General features: G+C 31.3%; 1 protein-coding gene across 1 annotated transcript; it reads right to left on the reverse strand.

Annotated features, from left to right (window-relative positions):
- Positions 1–1,801: 1,801 nt before the first annotated feature.
- On the reverse strand, positions 1,802–21,589 carry LOC115891581 (E3 ubiquitin-protein ligase MARCH8). The gene is made up of 4 exons (XM_030912076.1): positions 21,002–21,589; positions 20,803–20,947; positions 20,623–20,743; positions 1,802–2,314 (listed from the first exon to the last, which is right to left on the reverse strand). Exons 1-4 carry the CDS (start codon positions 21,320–21,322, stop codon positions 1,882–1,884), a joined length of 1,020 nt encoding a protein of 339 aa, XP_030767936.1. The 5' UTR covers positions 21,323–21,589; the 3' UTR covers positions 1,802–1,881.
- Between the last annotated feature and the right edge of the window lie 3 nt (positions 21,590–21,592).

Below are 21,592 nucleotides of genomic sequence, written 5' to 3' on the forward strand. Positions count from 1 at the left end.
AAGGCTCTCATGATATGCAGAAGACTGGCGGGAAATAGGTGGGGCTGCGCCCCTAACATTTTGCGCTGGATGTATACCATGACAGTAAGACCCATGATTACTTATGGAGCAGTTGCTTGGTATACAAAACTAGAGCAACGTACAGCAAGGCAAAACCTGTGCAAAGTACAGAGACTGGCATGTATCTGCATCACAGGTGCCATGAGAACATGTCCAACAGCAGCAATGGAGGTCATTCTAGACCTAACTGCACATTGTCGTCGGTAGGTATGCTTAGAATGGTTACTGACGGAAACAGTACTGGGAGAATTTTCAGGTCAGGGGCTTGGAACACCCTCAAAAAGAAAATTCCACTTCTCCAACTCCCAGTGGATGACATACCAAGAATTTACAACTTTGAGAAACACCTCACTGTAGTATTGAGTAATAAAAAGGATTGGAAGAAAGAGACGCTTACTCAGCGCTTACTCACCTTCAAAACCAAAGCAGGGATAGGGATAGGAGTATTTGGGCCAAAAACTGAATACTCCGAACCAATGGGCACCTACCCCAGTATCCTTCAGGCAGAAATTTGCGCTATCGAAAGATGCGTACAATTTATCTTAGATAGGAACTATCGAAAACAGGAAATTGCCATCCTATCCGATAGTCAAGCAGCACTTAACGCGATCAACTCAGTAACCATCAATTCGAAGTTGGTCAAAGAATGCCTGGAGAAGCTCAACAAATTAGGCAAAGAAACAAACATTCACAACCAAGGGATAGAAGGCAATGAAAAAGCAAATGATCTAGCTAGAAAAGGAGCGAACACTCCACTAACTGGACCAGAACCGTTCTGTTTTCCAAACGGGAACCAACTGAAAGCGGAACTGAAGAATCTGGAAGACTCCATCCGTAACTTGGAATGGGTGTCCTCCAACGGTCTAAGACACTCGAAAAAGTTCCTTAGAACTTATGACCGAGAAAAATCAAAGGTTTTCCTTGATTTAAGTAAAAACAATCTTCGGATTGTCACGGGGTTTCTAACAGGACACTGTCTCCTCAACGAACACCTCAGTAGGCTGAAACTGAGAAACAACGGCGAATGCAGATTTTGTGGGGAAAACGGGGAAACCCAAGAACACCTTATTACTGAGTGCGCCGAGACGACCATTCGTGCCATGAACCTTGGTACGTCTGATGTCGAGGATGGAGAACTGGCCTCTGTGGAGCCGTCTCAGATACTGGCTTTTCTTAAAGCCCTGAGACTGTATGATGAGTTATAACTCGTTATAACTCAAGAAAGGGGAACACACAATAGATCTATAAGGTCGCGGTGATTAACTCCCCTCCTAAACATTCTACATTCTACATGTTATTTATTATTTATTCTACTACTGATAGTTGTAAAAAAATTCTTGAAATCAAAATCTGTTAATTGAACACAACTTACATCTATACAAAAATGCTTTGTTTGTCCATTAGAGGGCACTAAATTTTAAAAAATAAAGACATTTTGAGAACCGATATTTCGAATTTAATGCGATATCTGAGGCGTCTATGATTTCTTAAGTATTTTAACATTTTACTATCACAATAAAAAGAAAGGGAACGAGAACGGTCAAAACTATCCTCAGCCCTATTCTAGCAGAAATGTTTTGCAACTTCAAAGACGACTGATTTTTATTACTATTTATAATGGTCTAAATGAAATGGCCTGGCACCTTAAATTCAGTTAAAATCAGCGTCAATTTTTTTTGTAAACGTAATGACCTATGTCAATAAATTGGAGCTATTATTTAATGTAGAATTATACAACAAATTAACTAAATAATAAATAAAATTTATTCACAATAAAGTATAATAATTAAAATAAAGGGCGATTTTGATCCGTGTCCGCTTTCACACCAACAAATTCTCGTTGCTGGCGGTCAGCAGGTTCGGCAACGATTTGCACGTGCCAGGTGCGTGCTCAGTCTTGTTGGAAATCAGCTTCCTGTTCCCGGTGGCCGGACATTCGATATCCAATGCCACGATATTATCTCTGAAGTACTGGCCGCCATCGGGACTTTCGCACAGGTCCTCCACGTGCACGTCCGCTTTTTGGACGGACGAGCCGCAACTGTCCAGCCGTTTGGCCTTCGGACACTCGGCCTCGAACACGTAGCACAGCTGGACGTCGCTCTGCGAGTTGGAGTTGGGATCGGATGGAGGGACGCTATAATCTCCCACGGGGGGAATAGGGTGAGTTAAGAGGTTCTCCTTCGCGAAGATGTATTGGTGGGTGGTGTCCAACGGGGGAGGTTTTTCTGGTGCGTTCTGCACTAAAATGATCCTGGAACAATAAAATAGTTAAATTAGAAAAACGATATAAAAAGAAAAAACTACATTGAGCTTCAAAAGGTTAGATGTAAGCACTAAATGGACAACATAAAAAATTGTTCGGATGTATGCTTTAAACTAGCGGATGCTAGTTTGTGTCTCACTCAATTTAGAATTTTTCTGTTTCGTATTTGAAGATAGAAAGATTTTCTAATGTAACTTTTTGCGACCATGCCAATTTTCTACCTCAATTTTTTTTAAAAAGTCAATTTTGATAGATACAACGCATCTTAATTTTTTTAAATGGAAACCCGCACATATTTTAGCGTCTTCCGGTAGACATATTTTAGCTAATTTCAAAAATATATGGTTTGTATATTTGCGCTTACTATTTACGATAAACAGTGCATTTAAAAATTGAATGTTCCAGAATCATTTTAAGTGTTTCAACCCAATTTTACATTTTCCTGTGTCCTATTTTAAGATAGCAAAAAGATATTTTAATGTAATTTTTCGCGAGGATCCCGATTTTTTATCTGAAACTCTTTTAAAAAGTCAATTTTAACAGATATGACGCCATCTTGATTTTTTTTAAATGAAAACCTCCACATATTTTAGCATCATCCGGTAGACAAATTTTAGCTAATTTCAAAAATATATATTTTAGTATACCTTTCGCTTACCGTTTTCGATATTTAAAAATGAAATGATCCAGAATCATTTTAACTCTCCAAAAAAGTCCCATGTTTGAGGTAGAAATTAGGCATCCTAACGAAATTTACATTAAAATATCTTTTTAGTATCTTAAAATAGGTAACAGGAAAATTTAAAATTAGCTGAGACACTTAAAATGATTCTGGAACATTTCATTTTTAAATGGTATATCGAAAACGATAAGCGAAAAGTATACTAAACTATATATTTTTGAAATTAGCTAAAATATGTCTACTGGAAGATGCTAAAATATGAGGGGGTTTCTATTAAAAAAAATTAAGGTGGCGTCGTATCTGTCAAAATTGAGGTTTTATAAAATTGTGAGGTAGAAAATTTTATTTTATTGATTTTATTGATACGTTTTTTTTGTGTTCTACAATGTCCATGTATGTTCTATTTGTAATTTTAATGACGTAAATATTTTGGAATTGTATGATATTTTTTATTATTTGTATATTTTAGTGCTATTGTTTGTTTTTTAATTGCTTTGTCGATTAAGCTATTTTGGCTCTTTGTACAATAAAGCGTTATTTATTATTATTATTATATCGTTTTATCTCAACTACATCCGTTGGTTTCTCGTGGTTGGAGGAGTGACTCGTCTCAACCATGATGGTGAAGTTACTTGTATAGAAATAGCTTTGCTGTATGGCAGGATTACAGATTTTTGCATAAGTTGGTACTGGTATTGTTCTAGGTCTATTGCCTTCAGCGATTCAATTAGTGTTTTTGGTATTACACCCATATTCGATAGTACTAATGGGATGACCCGGACTCGATCGTATTTCCACATATCCTTAAATTCAAAGCATAAATCAATATATTTGATAATCTTCTCTCTGTATGTTTGTGTTAGGTTATTGTTGTTTGTCACCGCAAAATCTATGAGCATCACTTCATTTTCTTTTTTCTTCTTCACTACTATGTCTGGTTTGGTGTGTTCTAGTTTTTCTAGAACTTCTTTCTTTTCTTTCTGTTCTTCGTTTTCTTTGTTCTAGTCTGGTTTTTATTGTGTTCTAGTCTTTTATCTGTTATTATAGTTCTGTCCCAGTGCATTTCATATTCATTGTTTTCAAGGATTGTAGCAGGTTCGTAGTGATAATAGTTATTATTATCATTATTATTGTTAAAATCGGCATCCTCGCATAACATTAAAAAATATTTCTACTATTTTTAAATAGGAATCAGAAAAATTGTATATTGAGTGAGACACTTAAAATGATATCCCTGTACAAGGTTTTCAGAAATATTTGGTACCATAAAAAGTGAATTTATAAATTTTTCTTAATTTTCTGATCGTTTTTAATTTTTATTTGGTCTTTTGACAGTGCAGGTAAAACCTCCGAAAAAGTCTACAAGTTTTTTACTACCTCCAATGAGCGTGCAGGTTCCGCACTAAGTATCACTAAAAACCTTGAAAAATTTAAATTATTTTTTTGGCGATTTGTCTTCATCAATCTAAACATAAATTTAGGCTGTAGTGAATACCGACTATAGCTTCATTTATGAGATGGATTAGACAGAACAATGCAACAATGAATCAGACAAATATCTGCAATTGTAAAAATAGGTCGATAAAAATACATTAATTGTTGGGCAATTTATGACTGTAGAAAGAAAAAAATATAGATAACAAAATAATGTTGTTTTATCTGTAAAGTAGGATGTATATATTTGTGCATAATTACACATTTTTAAAATTTTAATTGCTATAAATAACATTATGTTAATCTTAAATTTAGTACCTATGTTATATTTTATTTTGAAAACATAATGATATAACACACTTAACTTCCTGGGACGCATGATACCAAATAGGTTGGAGCAATGCCAAAATAATAATGAAATAAGTAATAGCTGAGGAAAGAAAAATTTAAACAGATTTTTTTAGTTCAATCTCATACAGTTAAGATCCATACACTCACCGATACAAAAAACTAAAAATTTTGATGTATTTTAAAGTTTAATATATTTTGTTCTAGTGGGCCTATTTTGATGATTTTTTAAGCAATATGTAGCTAAATTATCGTACATTTTAGTATTTCTTTTTCAATAAAAAATGAAAGTTCTTATTTCTCAATTATACGCGGGAAAACAAAATGTTGATATTTATGTGAAAGTTTGAAACACCCTGTGGAATATGTTAAGACAGCAAGGAATTTAAAAATCATTTTATCGTCTAGATACATCCTTTATCGATAGTTTGCTTTTTGGTTCATTTCAATAGGTTACTTTTGTTGGAGAAATTCGCTTTTGAAAAAGACACTAACATTTTTTGTAATATTTGCATGAAAACCATGCTTTTGCTTTTTGTCCTAGTAAGTTGTGATTCCGAAGCAGACTTTCTTGACATTAGGTTTGCTTCGATTAATCTTCTTCTCACATGTACGTTCACTTACATGTACCTACGTTCCTTAGGTGCTATTCATTATAACTTTGAAAAGCTTACAAACGGCGCGGCGGTTTCTTAGCGATAAACTTACAATAAGTCAATTGTTTCGATTCAAAGTCCAGTCCTCATACAACGGTTCCTGGACGTCTAGCATGTGAACTTCCCTCGGGGAAGCGACTGCACTGTACTTCGTGCACACCTAAATCTGTTTGCGACATAATTTTAATTTCTATGATCAATTAAAGTAACTATAGTGGATACAACTTCTGGACTTAAAATCATCTCTGCTAGAGTTACTGCACAACACAATAATAATATGATTTTTCAATAAGTGACATTACATAAATTATAAACATTATTTCATAGGTTTCTTGACTGGGACCAAAAGCACAGGTATGGTTTTAATGTAAAAATTACGAAACATGTTAGTGTCTTCTTCAAAAGCGAATATCTCCAAAAAAAGGTTTTGGGAGAAACCAAAAAGTATATAATAATAATAGCTTCAGTATATAGCGTTTAACGCCTTGGGAGTAGCAAAGTACAGCTCGCCATGCTAGAGCCGTTCGATATACAAGGAAGATAATGTGGCTAGCACTACGCTTCAACCGCCTATTATTACCTCAGGATTGCGCGTCCCAAGTACTTATTTAAGGCTGAGATAAAATATTAGGTTTATGTACCTAAACTATTTTTATTTTATTAAAAATAGTCGGCTGATAAACTGCCGGCTGTAGGATTCGAACCCACAACCTTTAGATTGGTAGACGAGAGCTGTACCTCTACGCCACCGGGCACCTGTACCAAAAAATAAACTATCAAAAAAAAAAATGAAACTATCGAAAAAACATGTACGTAAATAATAAAATGATTCCTTGTTTTTTTAATATATTCCCCAGGGCGCGGCGTTCCAAACACCAAAAGAACAATATTTTGTGTTCCCTCGTATAATTGACACATGGGAACTTTCATTTTTTATTTAGAAAAAGATACTTTAGAATCAAATAATTTAGCTGCAAATAAAGCTTAAAAGATCATCAAAAGTTAAACTATAAAACTTTAAAATACATCAAAATTTTGAGGTGCCTGTTTTTAGTGTATATATAGATGTTAGCAATGAATGACGATCGCGCGCTTTTACGTATATATCCACCTGTGTGAAAAACCTTTTCATTTTACACTATAGTCATCTGTTGAAATCCTTCCTGTAGTAATAAGTAGTTGGTTAATTTAAATTTATATCAAAGAATATACCTAGCTAGAAAAAGAATGGACTCTGCCATACTGAAAAATGGTTCTACAGAAGTGGCATCCTACGGAAGTAGCATCTATTGAGTAGGGCTTCTTTTAAATGGATCGAAGCGCGGGCTTTTTAAATGAGCGTATTTATTGAATTTTGCTCTAAAATAATTAAATTTGATTATTAAATCTTATTTTTTACACAAATTCAACAATACTAATAAGTATCGTTGTGATGTGTAAAAAATAAGATTTAACAGTATAATTTATACAATTATTAAATAAAATTAAAGCCAAACATGTGTAAATATTATTTATTATTTAAAGTTTTTATTTATATGTCAAATATTTAAACATCGTTTATTATAATAAGACCAACGTAATACGCCCAAAGTTTTGTAAATGGAGTAAATATAAATAGGTACTTAAATGATGGCAAAAATAAAAGACTTACATTATATTTTTAGGGCCACAAACAAAAGGAATTGTCTAATAAAAACCATAGACTAATGTCACTACTAGAGATAGATTGGACACTGATATAAAACAAATAAGTCCATCATTTAGAGCCACGTGGTGATCCGGAAGAAACTAATGGAGAGTTTTAGCATAACATAATTTTAGCGTTCCGTTGTTTATTAACGCTAACTAAAACGGTAACGTTATTCAAGCGCAAAATTATTTCTTGTAAAATATAAAATAATAAATATAGACTTGTTTACTATATTTTATGTTTTAGTTGATCATTAAAAGTGTAACACATTCAAAACTAAAAATAAAATTATGAAAACATAGATTTTAAACACCAACAATAGAGCACATACCGCCTATTTTTTTAGATTTAACAAATAAATTATAATATAGTATAGACTAGTACTTAACTATTACTAAAAATACTATATTACCAACTATGTACTTACTTATTTATGATTAAACATTTTTTTTTAGTTTGTTCATAAATGTATTATTTCTAAGATGTCTAAAATGTTTTTAATAAAAATGTTTAGTATCCAGCACGAAAATAATGATCGACTGTAAATATCAAAATGCACAAATGAATAAAAATATAAACTATAAACACAAATCACCGAACTTTCCGGCAAATCAGGAATATCTGAATTAATAATTATTTAAAAATACTTTGACGGATCACCAACATTTTGACAACTAGACCATAGATGATAGTAAATATAGAGGCTGTCATGTCACCTTCATATATAAATTAGAAACCTGTACTTTAATGTCTTTTGCGCCACCTGGCGATGCGGAAGAAACTAAATTTGTAGTTCCATAAAATTACTATTGAGTGTCTAGGGCCTGATAAAAACACATATAACAAATTATAGTTTGAAAAACGTTTTGATAATCATTTTTGATAATATTATGACTATGGCGCTATGACAACGACAATATTTTTTGAGAATTTGACAATAGTATGACAATGGCCGTTGGAAACTATGGAAACTACAAAAAAAATCTGATTGAACGCCATCTGGCAATAACTAGTAGCAACTTCTTAACCTAAAAAATAATTGCACTACCACCTAGCGCCCGAGGCTGGAACTATTTTATTTGAAATTTCCGTGGAAACGGTGGAACCGCTTTTGCTATTTCACTTTCCGGCCCCTGATCTATATCATGTCATGTTATTAGCTGCAACATACGTATTGTTTTTTCAGCGATCATTCAACGTCATACATTGTTGAAGTCTCTGTTTCACTTGACAATCAGATGAAAGAGATTGGTGACGTCGCGTCGTTACAGCATTTCATAAATTACTACGCATAAACGTGTATATTCTTATGTAAAAAGAAATTATTTTAAAATTTAACCCGACGCTAATTTCACGCGCTTGGGAAAATAATTAATTAAAAAAAAAGTTGATTATTAAAAAAGAGTAATTCGTAATTTTGCCGTTGTTATAGATATATTTCTCCTCTCATATTTTTGACTACTGGACATAAAGTGGATGTAAAGAAAGCTAATATGAAACACCTGGCAATTATTAGTAATTAAAAATACATTTATAATGCAATAACCTCGTTAAAATGCCATTTACGAAAATTTGATTATTCTGGTTTTCAATATATCATTATAGTAGAAAGCTTAGTTTAGTAAACATAGTTTTTATTGGTTTTAGAACATATAACTTCATATAATTTAAAATTATCATCGTTGTTTTGGCATTACTGACTTAATATAAATCACGAGACCTCACGACTTTTTTTTAAATTCATCAGACTTTAATGATACCTGATGATATTTTAATAATGAAGGAAACACAATTATTTTAATAAGTCAATACTCATACAATATTACGAACCAACCATATTACATGCGTACAATGATTAAAGAATACCCGAGACCAAATTGTTACCAGTTATGTCACCAAACAGTCAGAGGGTTAATATAAAAAAATCAGATTTAAATAAAAATTTGAATTTTAATTGTTTCGCAAATAGTTTTTACAAATTATTGTATGAGTTTTTAATTAGATTTTTCACACATTTGTCTGAATCAATGATCTTAATTTATTTATAATAGTGATACATTTTTCGCCTACACCTATAGTAGATGTTGCTTCTTTACATGGTATGCAAATTAACTATAAAAACGTCTGAAAACGTTCACAGAAGCAAAGTTTACAGAATAAAAAACTTTGACAGAAGGTACCAAACTAATATTATGGAGTATGTATTATGCATAATATGTAGGGCATATCAAGAATCCGCTAAATATAATATATATATAGACTAGCGTGTACCAGCGACTTCGTTCGCGTCGAATTAATCATTTGTAATGGTGATGATAAAGCAAAGCAAGAATTTCCATTAACATACAAACTGGATAAAAAATTTTCACATTTATGTCAGCATGAGAAAAAACAATATGGCGATATTATTATATAACATAATTTATATAGTTATATAACGTGGTAATATTTGAGGGGTAGTTTCATCTCGTTGGAATTTGACTTTCGAAAAATCCGTTTGTCAAAAATAAGCTTTTTACGTCAAGCAGTTTAAGCAGAATAGTGATTAAGAAATTACCCAACTTTTTAGAACACCCTGTATGATTTTTTAAAAAATTTCAAAATATGTAAAAAAACAAATAAATTATGCTTGTCAAAGCGTTTTCCCGAAAGACTAACCGTTTTTTAAATAACAAATATTGTAATATTTGAGGGGCGTTTTCACCCTCTTGGAATTTGAGATTCGAGAAACCCCTCCTTATCGAACCTCTACACCCCACAGTCAATCCGTTTGCCAAAAATCAGCTTTAAACGTCAAGCAGTTTAAGCAGAATCGTGATTACTCAATGGTCATATTTTATGAAACACCCTGTATAAATTTATAAAAAATCCTAAAATATGTAAAACAACAAAATAATATATAATGTTTAAGAGTTTTTCCGAAAAACTCGCCGGTTTTTAAATAAAAATTATTTTAATATTTGAGGGATAGTTTCACCCCCTTAGAATTCGAGTTGCGAAAAATCCCTTTTTATCGAACCTCTACACCCTAAAGTCAATCTGTTTTCCAAAAATCAGCTTTTTACGTCAAGCGCTTTAAGCAGGGTCGTGATTAATCAATGACCAGCTTTTTCGAAACACCCTGTATACATTTTTAAAAAATCTTAAAATATGTAAAAAAACAAAATAAAATAAACGTGTTTAAGCGTTTTTTCGGAAACTTGACCGTTTTTTAAATAAAAAATATTGTAATATTTGAGGGGTGGTTTCACCCTCTTGGAACTGGAATTTCGAAAAATCGCTTCTTATCGAACCTCTACACCCTAGAATCAACCTATATGCCAAAATTGAGCTTCTTATGTTGAGTGGTTTGAGCAGGATCGTGATTAATCAGTATGTTAGTCACTTAAGGATTTTATATATTAGTATAGATATATTGTTTCAGATTATAACAAGATGCCAGATCTACACTCAGATGCAAAAAAAACGAATGGAGAAAATTTTGGTCAAATTTAAAGTTCAACCTGTATCAGGGAAGTCTTTGCTGCAGCCTCTGGATCACAAGCGACACTTTTTATTTGGGAAAGCTAGGTTAGAACCGGAGGAACTATGCTTCCATCCTATCAAGGATCTGCATAAGTTAGTGCAAGACACAGGTACAAGAGAATGGGTGCAGATATAAAAAGGGGACAAACAATAGGTCTCATAGGTCGCAGTGAGGACGGCCACTTGTTATTAAAAAAAGAAATAGGCGCGTTACGGATTCGTGTATTCTTTAGTCATTGCATGATAATCTTAATAATTGAATCTTTGAAATTCCATCAAATTTTGTAGCCAATGATTACATTAACTGCCAACGGATATTTGACAGAAAATACTGTAGCTATATTGTTTCAGATTATAACAAGATGCCAGATCTACACTCAGATGCAAAAAAAACGAACGGAGAAAATTTTCGTCAAATTTAAAGTTCAACCTGTATCAGGGAAGTCTTTGCTGCAGACTCTGGATCACAAGCGACACTTTTTATTTGGGAAAGCTAGGTTAGAACCGGAGGAACTATGCTTCCATCCTATCAAGGATCTGCATAAGTTAGTGCAAGACACAGGTACAGGAGAATGGGTGCAGATATAAAAAGGGGACAAACAATAGGTCTCATAGGTCGCAGTGAGGACGGCCACTTGTTATTAAAAAAAGAAATAGGCGCGTTACGGATTCGTGTATTCTTTAGTCATTGCATGATAATCTTTAATAATTGAATCTTTGAAATTCCATCAAATTTTGTAGCCAATGATTACATTAACTGCCAACGGATATTTGACAGAAAATACTGTAGCTATATTGTTTCAGATTATAACAAGATGCCAGATCTACACTCAGATGCAAAAAAAACGAACGGAGAAAATTTTGGTCAAATTTAAAGTTCAACCTGTATCAGGGAAGTCTTTGCTGCAGACTCTGGATACAAGCGACACTTTTTATTTGGGAAAGCTAGGTTAGAACCGGAGTAACTATGCTTCCATCCTATCAAGGACCTGCATAAGTTAGTGCAAGACACAGGTACAGGAGAATGGGTGCAGATATAAAAATAACAATAGGCCTCATAGGTCGCAGTGAGGACGGCCACTTGTTATTAGAAAAAGAAATAGGCGCATTACGGATTCGTGTATTCTTTAGTCATTGCATGATAATCTTTAATAATTGAATCTTTGAAATTCCATCAAATTTTGTAGCCAATGATTACATTAACTGCCAACGGATATTTGACGGGTACCCGAGAGCAACAATTTATTTTTCGATTTAAATAATATATAAACCGAGATATATAAACTAAATATAGCATCCCTAATATAAAATATAAGAATAGGGCAAATAAATTTTATCACAAATTTGAAAGTAAACTATAATCACCTTGGAAAACAAAATAAATGTAGGCAATCGAAAAATAATATGTTGAGAACGTTGCCATCATTTATTACTGTTTTCACTAGAATTTTCTAATTTAGCAGTCGGTGTCATTATTGGGTCTAAAAGTCCAAATTATATTTATTACAATTGTTATCTTTCTCATGCATATTCATTATTTCCAAAGTATCAATTAAAATATTTAATAAACACACTCAAAAATTGTAACAATTAACAAAGTACTTAAAGATATTACTTATACAATTAACAATATATTATGACATAAATATAAAGGTTTAACATTTATACCAGGATCTCCCATCATTTGCACTTCCTTCAATCAGACACATCATTTGCACTTCCTTCAATCAGACACCAGAAGAAAAAAATCATGTTTTAAGTCTCTGCCAGGAAGCTATTCATAATTTGTAGTTGCAAACGATGGCTTATTTTTATATATTTTTAATATAATCATAACCGTTTTTACGTAACATATTTATGGTTATTTGAACTACTTTGCAACTAATTAATTATATTTCATCAATTTTGTTCATGCAATGGTGATTAAATATTTCGTGATTGTTGTTGAATTAGAGTTTTCAATGGACATATTATATAAATATAAAACAATTACATTAAATTAAAAAAGATTTATCATATGATTGTTTTAATGAAGTTTAATAAACAAAATACATTTTATTTCAATACAAAAAAAATTGACACAATGGACACAACAGGGTTTAAATGAATAATTGCGAAAAAATACGCGACGCGCTTGCATTTTCATAAACAGAATTTTTCATATAACAATATCGTTTCTCTTCAAAGTTATTTGATTATACAGGGTCAACCAATATTACAATATACATCTCAATCTCAATTTGAATAAACACGTTTGCCAGGCAAAGAACGTTAAGATTATTATATTATCATATGTTTTATTTTAGGTCAATTATTGTAGCTGTGTTGTAGCTAAAAATGTTGATAGTCGCTTAATGTTTTTTTTCGACTTTTACGTGCAGTTTTAACGAGATTACTATAATTCAAGTGTTTTATGCTGAAAAAAATGTGTAGAGATAAATAAAAAATCTCAACTCACAGTTTTACATTAGAAAATTATTTATTTCAAAAAATTAGTCAAGGGATAAAAACATATAGTAAGATATTGTAAGTGAAGTATCTGTTTCAACACCATGTATATATGATATATCCAAAGAATATTTTTACCTAATTTCAGCAACTTGATATTCGTCGTTGAAAAACCTGCTAACACCATTTTTGACTTTCGGGATTAATTATATCCCATCCTCAGGCCCAAATACACAAAGTCACGCCAAAAGCTACACCAACTCAGAACCAATAAGTCATCAAGATTACAAGTGCAGTTTTTGTAATGAATATTTCCTGTATAATAAACAAATATACCGAGTCGGTATTACTGACTTTGGGTACCGACTTTCGTGTGTACGAAGAGCGTAGTCAATACGCTGAATACAATAATATGTACTGAATAAAGAAAGAAGAGCAAGTATTTTCCCAACCGCATGAAATCTAGCGCTGGATTAAGGGGTTGTGTAATAAATACTCCGCATTTTTCTCTCTCCGGCTTACTAGATTGTCATAGCTATTCACTCCCAGACATGTAAACACCGACGCAAGATTTCGCTTGTCGATAGGGTATAGCTGGGGTATAGTAAACCAAAGGCGTAGCTATGTAAGATTATTGTAAAATAAAATATGCAAGTAATTCCATTACTGTTTTACCGAGGGGTGTCTCATTTGGGTAAAAAATGTAAATGTACTGCCAAAATATAATTTTACTGCCAACCTACTGCCAATGACTGCGAAGAGGACTGCCTATGACTGCCATGTAATTATTATAAGCGGTTGCCGTAAGACTGCCAAGAAAATGTACATGTAATTCCAATAGTGAGACACCCCTTGTGTTTTACAAATATATATATATGTTATTTGTAAAACACAAGGGGTGTCTCACTATTGGAATTACATGTACATTTTCTTGGCAGTCTTACGGCAACCGCTTATAATAATTACATGGCAGTCATAGGCAGTCCTCTTCGCAGTCATTGCGTCATTGCAGTCATATAATATTTTTTTACAAATAACATAGATAATATAACATTATTTTATAGTAAATAAATATCTGTCCTGAAATTACTGTAGCTATATTGCTTCAGATTATAACAAGATGCCAGATTTGTAATATCTACACTTTGGTCAAATTTAAAGTGTTATATTTTTGTTATTTTTAAATCTATTTTCATGATTTTTTTAGCAAACTGTATATAATTATATCAAGTTTAATTAGTAAAGTAAGTTTTTTTATAAACTTTAGTATTTGGCATATTATACAGGGTTAATCGAGGGGTAGTTTTTTACCTTAACTTTAAAACACCCTGTGCAATAATTTCGTGTGTAAATTTTCCTAAAATATCATTTTACGGTCAGAACCATGACTTCTGAGCATTTTGATTTTTGATTCATGTCAATACATGGTTTGGTTAATTTTTAAGAGCGAAATGAACTGATCACAATCAATTTGCAATTTTTTCAATTATCGTTACTTTTTGATGTCTTTTTTTAATATGACGAGATGGTTTTGGTCAATATTGTCGTAACGTCATATTACGCTGCATTGGATACTCTATGCTAAATTTAAAAAAAAAAGTTAAAGACTAACGATACAGTCCTGGTGTTTATAACCAGAACCGCACAGTGGAGTATTAGCATGAAAAAGGTGATCGAAATTCGAAAAAGCAAATGTGTTTAAGATTTCCCAAAAAAAGGTAAATGATAAGCTAAATCATGTCTGCTATGAATGGCGTTGCTATGGGTGTGTTTAATTGCATTCATTTGTTTCAACGAAACGTCAAAGTTGTTACTTCTCACTGATAAGAGGTAAATGGCTAAATTTTATGTTTAAAATTATAAATTGTTGTTGTTCTTATGCTCCGTTTACGTTTATATTATTGTTTTGATTGAAAATGGCTCAGCAAGCTGCAGGTATGTACCTATTCTACAAAAACATATTATTTATTTTGATATTCTCTATACTAACGACTTTTTTTGCAACTAAAAGTTAGGCGTTCAGAAAATTTGATTAAATTTGTGAAATTTTTATTATACTTAGAGATTTAGTTGCGCATTTCGAAGAATTCAGCATATTGTCTATATACGTTTTACTTAGTAAACAATGTGCTTTCATACAGCAAAATAAAACACTGCGACTTTTTGCGACTTTGCTGATAAAATGAGAAAAACATTCTTGGTTTCCTCTAATTTGCAAATCAGTGATATACTAATGCGAGGTGTAAACCGCGATGGCATTGTTGTCTACAAAGCGTTCGCATAGTGCCATTAGCAGTATAGCACAATTTGGCATTAGTAGCGGCTTTAGCGGTTTGGGCATTGGTCGCGGATCATTCGTAGTACTATACTCCACTCTTTAATTGAAAATAGCAATAATTTATATAAGGTCTACATAAAAAAAATTCGATCAACTATCGGTGTCAAATACCCCACTGTGCGGCGGCTCTCAAAATGTCGCAATTTATTTTTAAAACTTTCTTTTATTTTTAAAACTTCTCTTTTTTTTTAAAAGTTAAATAACTCGGTTATTTTCAATCTATTTTAAAAGTGATAAAGAGAAAATATGTTTCTTTTGGCCAGATCTACCACCTCTTAAAATATTTGCACTCATTTCTGGGACATCCTGTATATAGCTTGCTAAAAATTCATGAAAATAGAGCTAAAAATAACAAAAATATAACACTTAAATTTCTCTGTTGCATTTTTTTGCATCTGAGTGTAGTAACAAAAATTAAAAACAGACGTTATCAGTACTATATTGTACTACCCAATATTAACTATAATGACATTCATGAATTTCAAATGAGTTTGATCATTTTTCCAATTACAAATAATAATTAGGTGGAACATACATTTCTGTGGAATATTATAGTATCACAAGTGTAACTAATAGGTTCAATATAAGTTCTCACGAAAATTAATTTTATCATTATTAATAAGATTCAAGAATGACAAACTTCGCGGTTTTCGTATACAATTACTGTGATTAAAAACTGTTTATGTTAAAATTTATAATAAACACATGAATCAAATTTAAATATATTATCAAGCATTTCTGTTTAAAATTTCAAAGAAAAAGAGACAATTTCGTAGAAACTAAAGGAAGCAAAAGTGATACTCATTTGCCTTGACTTTTATAATGTAATAATTTTCATTTACTGGTTTCCGATTTAGAGGTTGCGAATATATTTGTAAAATTATTGGATTGTAATTGTTTATATTTCCGATCCTGATAATAAATAATTTACATCTTCCTATTCCGGATTTAAAATAATTTACATCTCGAATTTTAAGAAGACAAAATACACATACATATATGGCACTTTAACCAAATTGACAGGCGGAGTGTCTTCAGAATATTTGATCACATTTGGAAAAATGTTTATTTTAATTTTAAGTTCAATTATTTTTTTGATCTTTATAAATTTCTGCATCTAAACAAACTACAAATACAGGGTGTTTAAAAAAGCATGTGCCATGTCTCGTAGGGAGATTCCTCTCGTAAAAATGTCTGCCTTGTTTCGTAGCTACAGGGGGTTAAAATCTTCATAGTTTTTCGATTTATTATAATTTTCTTCCAAGTGCTTATAGCGATTCGAATGAAATTTGGAGGGTAAAAGTTACTATGAGTGCTACATATTTTAATGCTAAAAAAATGTCGACATATTCACCAGGGACGTGTATATCAGTTACCACTGTAATATTTTTCTAAAAAAAATATGTACGCTACTGACTTTTTTCTCTTGTTAGCCAAACTGTGTAGAAAGTTAAATGCTGACTAAAAGTTGTCTCTTGATATTTTGTCGATTTCGGTCTACTTGATGAGATAAACGTAATTTAATTAATTTGCCTTAATCAATTTCTTTAAGAAATTAATGAAATTAATTTGCCAAAATGTTAAATAAGTACTTATTGATTCCTCATCAAAAATATGAAAAAAAGTTCCTATAAACATGGTTGTGGAAATGCATTTTAAGTTACAGGATGTTAAAATTTTTTAAAAATAGGCCTTTTGTAAATATATTAAATGCCATTATTTTTGGGTGAATTTGCTGTACATCAACGCTATAAATTTTAATAAAATTTAGTAATAAATTACATTAAGTAAATAATTTGTTAATTCTATTTTTATTTTAATTTTATTAATTGTGATTAATACATATAATATATATAACATATTTATGTCATTCTATTCAGAATGCCATTTTCGAGGCCATTTTCTATCAAATAAAGCTTCATTCGGAACCTCGCAATTAGTCGAACTAATTAGTGGTTTTAATTAGGGTAGAGGTTTGTTCCTGTTATTCCAATATATGCATTCAGAACGTCAAAATTAGTGGTAGTCATTTTCAATTAGTAGAAAAAGTTAAAAAAAAATTGACTTTTCCACTAATTATACTTCAAATTTGCGAGGAATGTCATTTTGGCCTTTGATTATCATGCATCATGAGAAAATGTGGTTAGAAACCAAAAGTTTATTGTTTTATAAGCTAAATATTAGGGTTTCTCTATGGATACAGTTGATTACTGCAAGCTGTTGCTAGTGAAATAGGAGGTGAATGAAACTAATTTAATATGTATACAATTAATCCTCATTTATGTCACATACTAACTTACTAAATCTCGTTTTATATCTGAAAAAATATATATAAGGTGAAAAACATTTTTGAAAAATACCCGGCAAAATTATTTAAATAAATAAATAAATATTGAGATGGCTCCAGATTCAAAAAGTAGATCTTTATAATTGTAAACGAGATGTCTATTATTATTTTTTCTTTATGTTATAATATTTTACGTAAATATCTGAACCATCAAATGAATCTGTGCCAAGTTAAACAGTATTTATAGATTATATTAAATACTCAAAACAAAAATCTGAAAAGAAAGCGCCAAATTGATATGAGATAGACGAGTTATAATAATATAAAAGTTAAAGTGTTATGACAGAAGCTGCTTTTAAATTAATATGCACAGGGTGGGTCAAATTGGACGCTTTTAAAGGGAAACACCCTTTTCTATAGGAGATAGACGAAAACTAATATCGGTGTCTGGAGCTCAAATTTTGTCAAAAACATGATGGTGAAAACCGCACATCGATATCTGTCACCGTTACGGAGTTACGTGTTTTTCAAAAATATGCATTTTTAACAAATTAAACTTTTGTAACTGTAAGCTGTTTGTAGCTGTAACTTTTTTCCTATGGAAAATTTTGTATTTTTATAAAAACATTTCCAAAGCACCTTTTTACGTAGAATTTAATGGTTTAAGTATAATTTTTTTAAAATTAATAATTTAAGAATTATCAACAAAAAATTTGATTTTTTATATGGGACACCCTGTATATTTTTAATTCATTGAAAATAATTTAAAATTACCTTTCCAAAAATATAACACACTTGATATTTTGCTCGATTCCTCTTCGAGATATAGAGTATATAAAAATTCGCCCGCTTTAAATAAGTAGGCTTTGAACGGCATCGGCTGTAATGCAAAAAAATTCTAGCTGTGAGCATCAATTAAAACGAAAATAATATTTGCTATGAGAGATGCAGAATTTTATAACAATTTAAAATATATTTAACCAACATCAACACATCTAAACTATATCTAATAACAATAAAAATAAATAGCAAACCAAGACATGAGATTTTGCTACAGGTGTTCCGACATATCGACCGTCTTTTGTTATGGACAGACGGGGCCGTTTTTGAACATTTCTCGAGGAAATCATTAACACAGTAGGGGTGAAAGATACCCTCTCATAACTGGTAAGTATAAGTAAAAATCAATTTTTCTGTTGATAACTCTTATAAGTTACTAATTTCAAAAAAATATACTTAAACCATTAAATTCTATGCAAAAAGGGCATTTTCTATTCTATTTGCAAAAAGGTGCTTTGGAAATGTTTTCATAGAAATACAAAATTTTCCATAGCAAAAAAGTTACAGCAATTTGTAAAAATGCATATTTTTGAAAAACACCCCGAAACTCCGAAACGATATCAGATATTGATGTGCGGTTTTCACCATCATGTTTTTGATGAAAATTGAGCTCCAGACACCGATATTAGTTTTCGTCTCCTATAGAAGAGGGCGTTTCCTTTTAAAAGTGTCCAGTTTGACCCACCCTGTACCTATACAAATACAGGATCCGGCTATAGTGCGTCGGGTATCCATAGCTCCTAAAATAAAAAACTCGGGAATTTTGTTTAAGTGCAAATCTAAAGTATGTATCTACTAGTATGTATTTCAGGAAAATGTTTTAACTTCTATAGAGTAGCTCAAAGAAGTGTCAGTGGATTGGGATGATTTTTTTTTAAATGGAACACCCGGTATATTATTGCTTTATTAACTTTCAGATCACTTTACATAATCCTAAGATATGAGTAAATATATCTCGATAGTTTCAGAGATATTCCTCATAAATAAATAAAAAATATATTTTTCATTCTCTTTTAAAAAAAATATTAAAAATACAAGAAATGTCCTGAACCTGAAATCAAAGCTATATTAGGTATTTACATTAAATAAAATAATTTTTCTTCGTTTTTTTAAATGGAACACACTGTAGGTATATTATTTTTTCAATAGATGGAGAATTAAATATTTTTGTATTTAGAGTATTTCAAAATTTTGAAAGGTTTCGTAGATATTCGCGGTTTTATATTTCATATGGCATTTTCCACAGTAAATTTTTATCAAAGCCACCCAATTATTTTTCTTTTGTATTTTACCTTTGAAAGAGCCACAAGAAATAATACTGTGTGTGTCTGCAAAACCATTAAAAACAAAAAATGTTCATTTTTTAATTCTTCATCTATTGAAAAAAATAATATACAGGTTATTTTATATTTTAAAAAGTTTGGCGTGGAATTTTGAGCATCCTGTATGATTTACGATTACCATATTTATAGCAAAGTAAGTACAGACCATCTAAAGTAAATACCTAATATAGTTTTGATTTCTGGATAGTTCTTGTATTTTTAATAATTTTTTTAAAAAAGGTTGAAAAATATTTTTTATTTATTATATTCATATCACAGAATTATATACAGTGAGCTGAAAGGAAGCCAAAAATGCAATAATATACAGTGTTCCATTTAAAAAAATATCCCTATCCACTTAACCTTTCTTGAGCCACCTTGTAGAATTTGTGTTGTGTTAAAATATTTTCCTGAAATACATCCTCGTACATACTTTAGGTCTGCACTTATACAAAATTCTCAATTTTTTTATTCTAGGATCCCTGAAGAACTAATGCCAGACCCTGTATGTTGTATTGTAGTAACATTGATACCCACTGTTTTACTTTAAACGTATTTACTGAACATATTATTTCAACAAAACATTTTTATTTGGATAAAATATTTACTACAATCTTAATCTTGATTGTAGCTATTAAAGTTAATATATTTTTAGATCGTAGGCTAATTGTAAACATCCCACAGATTTACCTTGCCAATATTAATTTAGAAATATTGTGTACATACCTATTATGAGCTTTCCATCTAGAAAATAAATGTAAGTACTGTCTGCATTGTATGTACATGAAAACAGCTCCTCCAGTAAATCCAACCGCAACAACAACTAACTTGGTCCAAAATGGCCAAGCTAAAATAAAAAGAAATGTTTAGGGAAATTTGATTTCTATGTAACTCACAAATATTTACCTATCAAACCCTTCTGAACTTCTTCTGCTGCCCTATCTATAAGTACAAACAGTGACCAGACTACACAAACAGCTGCTACAAAATGAAATAAAATGGCACATAGAAGCCTCCGCCTTTCAACACTGCTCATCTCTAAAATTCGCCACTAGAATTTAAGATTAATTAAATTTAAATTAAAAAAATACCTTTCTATACATACTTCTGACAATGGCTTGATTTTCGTATGTAGTATAAAATTAAATTTACACAGCTCGCAGGATCTTGTATCGGAAGCAGCTAGCCATTGCCTCAAACAATTTTGGTGAACATATTTTAAACTCCCCGAACAATAACAAGGAGAGAGTAAAGGATTTTCCGCATCAGCTTCACAATGACATATTCTGCAAATATCTCCCATAGAATTTGAATAGTTCGAATCAGTATCACATTTTGAAAAGTCTTGTTTTTTAATTGAATCAGAGAAAGTTTCCCGGGACACGGTTCCACGGGTTTCTTTCACTTTAATAAATTGTCCAGGCATGGCACTCAAGAGGCGGAAAACAAAAGGCAAATCACAATATTTATGTAATCACAGTGGAAACAAATAAACACATATGCACAGTTAACATTTTGTTACTTTACACTTTTCCAATAGATACTTCATTAGACTCGGCGAATATTTGGCGAACTATATTTTAAATATTAAGTACTTCGTTATTGTGCGATCTATATAAAGAAGACTGATTGTTTCTTTATGATTTTTATATTATGTATATTTTCCCCCGACTCGCTTATCTCTTGCCAATTCTAT

This window comes from Sitophilus oryzae, unplaced genomic scaffold, assembly GCF_002938485.1.
Source record: "Sitophilus oryzae breed Bouriz unplaced genomic scaffold, Soryzae_2.0 scaffold_1188_pilon_pilon, whole genome shotgun sequence".
Lineage (NCBI taxonomy): Eukaryota > Metazoa > Arthropoda > Insecta > Coleoptera > Curculionidae > Sitophilus > Sitophilus oryzae.

Bases quoted from the DNA above. Each gene is read 5' to 3' on its own strand.
- LOC115891581 (XM_030912076.1), bottom strand. From the start codon at position 21,322: ATGCCTGGACAATTTATTAAAGTGAAAGAAACCCGTGGAACCGTGTCC. The intron at 20,744-20,802 runs GTAAATATTTGT...TTTTTATTTTAG, and splicing joins AGTTCAGAAGGGTTTGATAG to CTTGGCCATTTTGGACCAAG. The intron at 2,315-20,622 runs GTATGTACACAA...TTATTGTTCCAG, and splicing joins AGATGGAAAGCTCATAATAG to GATCATTTTAGTGCAGAACG.